General features: G+C 50.9%; 2 protein-coding genes across 2 annotated transcripts in view; one reads left to right on the top strand and one right to left on the bottom strand.

Moving 5' to 3' along the window:
- Positions 1–4,572, bottom strand: part of Srms (src-related kinase lacking C-terminal regulatory tyrosine and N-terminal myristylation sites) — a 12,495-nt gene extending 7,923 nt beyond the window's left edge. Inside the window, exons 1-3 of the mRNA XM_050150884.1 lie at positions 4,561–4,572; positions 4,069–4,183; positions 3,527–3,674 (exon numbers count right to left, since the gene is read on the bottom strand). Coding sequence (XP_050006841.1) covers positions 3,527–3,674; positions 4,069–4,183; positions 4,561–4,572 — 275 coding nt within the window. The remainder of the gene's footprint in view (positions 1–3,526; positions 3,675–4,068; positions 4,184–4,560) is intronic.
- Positions 4,573–4,948: 376 nt separating this feature from the next.
- On the top strand, positions 4,949–5,950 carry Fndc11 (fibronectin type III domain containing 11). Its single transcript, XM_050150729.1, has one exon. It carries the CDS (start codon positions 4,949–4,951, stop codon positions 5,948–5,950), a length of 1,002 nt encoding a protein of 333 aa, XP_050006686.1.
- The last annotated feature ends 1,027 nt before the right edge of the window (positions 5,951–6,977 follow it).

Raw genomic sequence — 6,977 nt, 5'->3', positions numbered from 1 at the left:
CTCTCTCTCTCTCTCTCTCTCTCTCTCTCTCTCTCTCTCTCTCTCTCTCTCTCTCTCACATACACACACACACACTTCACCCCCACCCCTACCTGCCACACCACACCGAATAGGACAGATGCCAGTAGGCATGGGTAGCCAGTCCAACTTAGCAGTGACCTCTGGAGTAAATGCTCAACACACAGTAAGCTCTTGGCATCCTGGTTCTGTGTTGAAAATGGTGATAGTGATCTCAGGGGAATCGTGAGGTGCTGGGGTACATAGGAGGTGTGGCTGGAATATGATGTCTGAGTCACTTCACAGCCAGGAGATACTCACTACTACTGCAGAGAAGGGGAGACCGATATCTAGGACTCCAGGTTGGGGATATGGTCAGAATGCAAGCAAAGGGCGGGGATAAGCCTCACACAGGCTCTTATTGACTCCTAAATTTTCTGTCTGTAATGAAGCAAACCGCCTGCCACCCAATTTTTCCTGAGTCAGGAAATGGGGACCAAACTCCAGCAAGCTCAGTTCTTGAATATATTCCTGTTTTAGTCGGGGGGGGGGGTCTCACCAATAGACTGCCTGCCCCCTTGCTGGCTTCTCTCTCCCAAACACGGCACCTTAGCACTGAGTGGTGACTACTAAGCCTCCATATGTAATTGCTGCTTATACTACAAACATATCGAACAGTTTCCTTCCCCATCTACCCTAGACAAGCAGAGACTTTTCTCTGAAGAACCCGGGACAATTTGTAAGTTCCGGTATACCAGAGATACCTATGAGCTTACTGGCTTTGTCCTTTCAGCATCCCAGGTAGCTGAATCCTAGTGGGCTTGAGCAGCCAGGAAGGGACAGGAACCCTAAGGCACAAGCTCCATGTCATAGAGATACAGCCTGGTGTGTGTCAAGAAAAAATAATTACGAATATAAAATTTGGGGAGTGCCAGAAGAGGCCTCAATGCTCACACCCACCTGCCTCGCTGGATATAAATGGAGATTTTCACACCCAAGTTCTCAGTGTTAACGATGTATCTCCCTGGTAAGAAATTAGAGCTTCCTATTTTCAGGTTGAGAAGCCACAGGGAGAACTTCCCTCTGCACTGATGACGGTGAGGTCAGGCCCAGGGCACTGAGTGTAGATTCCTCCTGGATACTCTCTTGCCCCTAAAGCCCCTAGGTCCTGGGCTCAGTGACTCAGTACATTCTATGTGTAGCTGAAGCCCAAAGACAGGCTTGGTGGTCAAGAGTAGAGGACTCTGCTCTCTCCAATGACCTGTTCTCCAGTCCTTGTCCCCAGACCTTTTATCTGCTCAAGGAAATGCTGAGAGAGGACAGGAGGCCGAGAATTGCTGTCAGAAAAGCCTCAAGGTAGAGGAGTCTTCTTTCTCTTCCTATAGATAAGGAGAGTTCAGTCCCTCCCCAAGATCAGAGAAAGAAGAGAATTTGTGGGATCCAGTTCTCAGAAAAACAAACAAAAAAAAGCATCTCACCCATTTTATAGGGGTTTACAATTAAGAGACTGCCTTGAGTCCCTTGAAACTGACTTTTAAACCGCGCTGAGACTCCAAAAAGACTATGAGGACTTTTGAAGATGGACTAAATGCATTTTGCATCATGATATGACCACAGGCCTGTGGTGGTCAGGAAATGGAATGTGTTGGTTTACATGTGAATGGTCCCATAGGCTCACATAGTTGGTCCCAGTTAGTTGGATCCTTTGGGAAGGATTAGGTTTGCCTTGTAGGAGGAGTGTGTCATGGACGGGAGGGGCTTTGAGGTTTCAAAAGCCCAGCCATCTCCAGTTGGCTTTCTCTGCCTCCATCTTGCAGATAAGAATGTGTGCTCTCAGCTACTGGTCCAGCACCATACCTGCCTGCTGCCACACTCCTTACCATGATGGTGATGATCCCAATAAACTCTTCTAGAAGTGGCCTTGGTTGTGTGGTATCTTGTCACAGCAATAAAAACTAAGACACTGCCAGAGTCCCTGAGGTGTCTCTGCAGCCACAGACCTTACCCTGTATCGTGGTATAGTCTTGTACTTTTTGTATCTGGGAAAAAGGATGAAGGGTAAGTGGGATTGTAGGCTCATCATTCTTCACGTCTGCGGTGAGCCAGCTGTGGCGGTGCCTGTGGTGCATGCCTTTTAATCCCAGAGTTTGGGAGACAGAGGGAGGTGGATCTCTGTGAGTTTGAACCCAGTCTGCTCTACAGAGTTTCAGGTCAGTGAGAGCTACATGGTTAACACCCTTGTGAAAAACAAACAAAAACATAGCAAAACCTGCATGGGACTGTCTGTACACAGCTCAAAATGAAAATTTTAATTAAAAATAAGAGGAGCTGGAGAAATGGCTCAGAAGTTACAAGCACTTGTTATTGCTGACTGCCTGGGCTCAGTGGCCAGCATCTACATGCTGGATTAATAACCACCCCTAACTCCAGTCCCAAGAAATCCAATGCCCTCTTCTAACCCCTGTGCATGGTGCACATACATACAGTAAAATTAAAACGTTAGAGTAATGGAGAAAAAGGAGGATAGAGTGTGACTGAGGAACTTTCATAAGCCCGGAGCAAGCCCAACCCCCAAGAAGAGGGTAGTGAGCCTCACCCACCTCCTTCCTGAGGAAGAGCTGGGGAGCTGGCATTCTTCCTGTGGCTTGTTCCTCCTGGACTTTCAGATGCCATCCCTTTCGTTGGGGGCGGGGGAGGGGAATCTAGTTCTTGTACTCGGACTCCCAACACTGTTCACCATGACTACCCTAGAGGAGCACAGACCCAGCATCCATCACTTCTCCCTCCTCCTCCAGGCCCTCCAAGGCCGGTAGTCAGTGTAGATTGACAAGTAGGAAAGCTACTTCCTGGCTTGCTAGATGCCACCAGGGGGCTGGGAGCTCTGTGGAAGGACAGCCACTGTATGCAAATGAACTTGCAGCTTTCAGGTATCTGGGACCCTTGCTAGAAGTAACCCCAAGCAGACTCTTAAAGAGAGGAGGAATCTGGGTAGTAAATTCAGGGTTCTAGAGCCCAGTATGTAGTATGAGGGTGATTCATACTTGGGAATTCCTTTGAGGACCCCTGAAGCTATGGAGACCCCGTTTGTCTAAACTAGAGGGGACAGGACATGAGTTTCCGAAGGTCTGGGAAAGCCAGCGCCCTTCGCCTTGCTGACTGCTTGCTAAGGCGATCCTATCCATCTCTTCCTCTTTTTTCTATCTCCCCTGAGATCCGCAGGCTACAGCTTGGTTTGGAATGTCAAGTGGGCGCTCCTTTCCTGCACTCCACTGGCAACCGCCGTTTTCTTGGGCCCCAGACGTCAGCGCTGCCCCGCTCAAAGATACAAGTTTACTGTGATTCAGGGAACCTCACTTCAAGCCAAGCTGCCAACCCAGCCACCATAGTGGCTCCTGGGCGTTTGGCAGGCACCAAGCCAGGGAACAATTTCACTAGCCCTAATATTGAACTTGTTTTCAAACCCGCGCGGCTCTGAACGTAAATCCCTGCTGCGGCTGAGTTTAGCCCTTAAACCAAGAGTTCCCTACACCTGGACCAGCGCGCCGCGTCACAAGGGCCAGTGGTTCCCATGGCAACAGGTGGGCCAGAAGCAGGCGGAGCTTTGACCAGACGGTGCACCTGCGGCTCCCGCTGGACTCCGCAGAGGAGGTGGGCGCCAGGCACTTTGCAGAGCGGGGCTGGGGCTCACAGAGGTGATCCGGAAGAGGAGTGGTAGGTAGAAGGTTTGGAGAGGCATGGCCAGGGGCTCGAGGTGGGTAGTCTCCACCGGGGAAATGGGATAACAGACGGGGAAAGTAATTTTTGGAGGGTTCCACAGAGCTTTCTCGCTGCAAGGGACTTTGTTGACTCAGGGTCTTGGGGCCCTGGTCTCAGCTTGCTTTCAGGAACCATTCTCTGCCGTCCCAGACGCCTGTCATAGCCTCCTTACACACACAAGTCATTTTAAAATGGTCTTTGGTAAGTGAAGCCAACTTGAATGAACCTTACTAGTAGGGCCCCGGGTGTGGGTGACCTTAAGCTAGTCATACAGTCTTTTAGTTCCGTTTCTCATTCAACCCCAGTTTCCACAACCTGAAACTTCCAAGTGACGCCACTGGCCCAGTGCCAGGGACAACTGGCAGGATGTTGGTCCCTCCCGGAAGCTCTGGCTGCTGGGTTTTGTGGCATACCGGCCAGATTTGGGGACCTGGTATGGGAACAAGGAGAGGAGGGAGAGACTCTGGGGTCAACAATTCCAACTTTGGGATAAACTAGACACAACAGCATATACCCCTGAAGTCTGTGATGAGGAGATGACTTGAGCACAGGAGTCGGAGGGTAGCCTGAGCTACATCGGAGGGCAGTCTGAGCTACAGAATGAGATGCTATGTCAAAATCAAAAAGTGACCATCTGTGAGATGGTAGGATGGAATCTGCTCTGTTCTTGGGCACACAAGGACCTTTTCCATGGGAGGGTTATGTAGAGTCTGGACTTTGCTTAGTCTTGTCCCCAAGTACGGTAGCAGTGCTGAGGTGTACCAGGTCTCTGGAGACTACTGGGGTACATGGGCAATTCATTAGTACCCCAAGGGTCATCCTAAGCTTCTCCACAGCCTAATGGGCACCATCCATTATCCACAGTAGGTGAGGAACTTGAGGCTCCTGGCGTCTCCCAACTGGTTGGCATCCCAGAGTTTCTTTCCAGACCACTCTGATCCTATAGCCCACTCTCAACCCAGTTAGCTCATCACCACAAAAGACTATTGGTGCCTTGATAGAAGTTTCTTCTTCATCATCTGCTTTTGTCCCTTCCCAGCCTACTACTACTCTCCATCCATGGGTCTCTCTCTGCTCAGAAGGCTGTGGTCCAGGGGATGGAGAACAAAGACCATTATGGGGTAGAAGGCTTAGGTTGGGGGCACAGCCAGTCTGTCACAGCTGATGCCTAGTCCTTACCCTCAGCTCCTAGACAATGAACTTCCAGGTGACAGGCCTGGCCCTGGACAAAATGAAGCTGGACAGTCCCCATTCCTTCCTGGACTCAGAGGAGGTGGAGGAAGCAGAGGACCAGCAACTGCTGGAGCCGGAGGCTTGGAGGACCTATATGGAGCGCCGCAATGTGCTGCGTGAGTTTCTGACCACAGACCTGAGCCCCCAGTTACTCAAGCGCCACCATGCCCGCATGCAACTACTCAAGAAGTGTTCCTACTACATTGAGATCCTCCCTAAGCATCTGGCCCTGGGTGACCAGAACCCACTGGTGCTGCCTAACACCATGTTCCAGCTCATTGACCCCTGGAAGTTTCAGCGCATGAAGAAGGTGGGCACAGCACAGACCAAGATCCAGCTCCTGCTGCTCGGGGACTTGTTGGAACAGCTGGACCATGGCCGAGCGGCACTGGACGCCCTGCTTGAGGCCCCTGACCCACGGCCCTTCCTGGCTGGCTGGGGGCTTGTGGAGCAGCAGTTGGCAGATCTGTCAGTTGTTATGGACAACTTCCTGGCCATGATGGTACCAGGGCACCTGCATGTCAAGCACCGCTTGGTATCTGACATTGGAGCCACCAAAATCCCACACATCCGGCTTATGTTGAGCACTAAGATGCCAGTTATGTTCGACCGGAAGGAGTCAGTGGCCCATCAGGACTGGGTCAGCCTACGCTGGTTTGTCACCATCCAGCCAGCAGCACCAGAACAGTATGAGCTGCGTTTCAAACTGCTGGAGCCGCGGACACAACAGGAGTGTACACAGTGCGGCATAGTCCCCGTGGCTGCCTGTACCTTTGATGTTCACAACCTGTTGCCCAACCGTACCTACAAGTTCACTATCAAGAGAGCAGAAAGCTACACCCTGGTGTATGAGCCCTGGCGGGACAGCCTCACCCTGCAGACCACACCAGGACCCCCTGAAGGGCCTGCCCCCAGTCGGCTGGACAAGTCCAGCCTGCCCCTGACCACACCTTCTGAGAGATGATTTTCTAATATTTATCCACTAATAAAGAGGAGTATACACACACCAGATTAAAGACACAACCCTGCTTAGGCCTTAAGGTAACAACAACCATATAGTGTTTTCCTGATGGCCCAGCATCCCACAAGCCCCAGAACCCCTATGCCTTCTGTTTTTTCCAGAAGAGCTCCAGGTTGGACATTTCAGGACCACAGTCCCCTGGAGCAGGAAGTGCTGGCCCCTGGTACTTGGCTGCCACCTCTAATAATGAGAGCTGTTCCAAGGGAACTCAGCTCCCTCAGCCTCAGAACCTCACAAGGCCCTTGCCCCCCCACAGCCAGAACCAGTGTCCTTTACCTGCCTCCTCACTTGAGATTCCTGAGGAAGGTGATACTTTGGTCCTGTCTGGACACCACTGAAGGCAGTCATAGCCTTGGTGTTAGCATCCCAGATGGCTTGGAGCAAGGATGCCCAGGACCAAATGATGTCTTATTTTTAAAATAAAGGTCTTACATTCTCTCCAAGTAAGCTGAAGTTCATGGGCACCCCAAGTGTGTGAGGATCCCAGAAAGGAAGCCTGGCTGGGAATTTCTCTAAGACATTCAGTGGTGCCTAGCTTCTAAAGTGTGACAATCCCTGCAGCACTTACTCTCCTTTCTAGTTAGTAGTTGATACTCAGCCCACATAGGTGAACATTCCTCACTGCTGTCCAGGGCACCTTGACATTAAGGTCTTCTACCCAGGTTAACACACGTGCACATGCACATGTGTGCACGTATGAGTGCATGTACACAAGCATGCGTGCACACGCACAAATAATCACAAGGTAGATGCAGGCTTGGTCACCTCTGGGTCCAGAATGGTAGCACCTGTCCCTTGGGCAAAGCAGCAGAGTTGATAAAAGGAACAAAGCTGACACAGCACACTGAGCCCAGCTTCCTCCCCACCACACACACCATGGGTGATGGTTCTGTTTTTTTTTTTTTTTTTTTTTTTTTTTTTCAGTTTTTCGAGACAGGGTTTCTCCGTAGCTTTGGAGCCTGTCCTGGAA

The sequence above is a fragment of the Alexandromys fortis genome, unplaced genomic scaffold (genome assembly GCF_014885135.2).
Source record: "Alexandromys fortis isolate MF-2015 unplaced genomic scaffold, M_Fortis_MF-2015_v1.1 scaffold_27, whole genome shotgun sequence".
Classification (NCBI taxonomy): Eukaryota; Metazoa; Chordata; class Mammalia; order Rodentia; family Cricetidae; genus Alexandromys; species Alexandromys fortis.
Note: the sequence above shows the minus strand (reverse complement) of the source record. Positions and strands in the feature narration are given on the sequence as shown.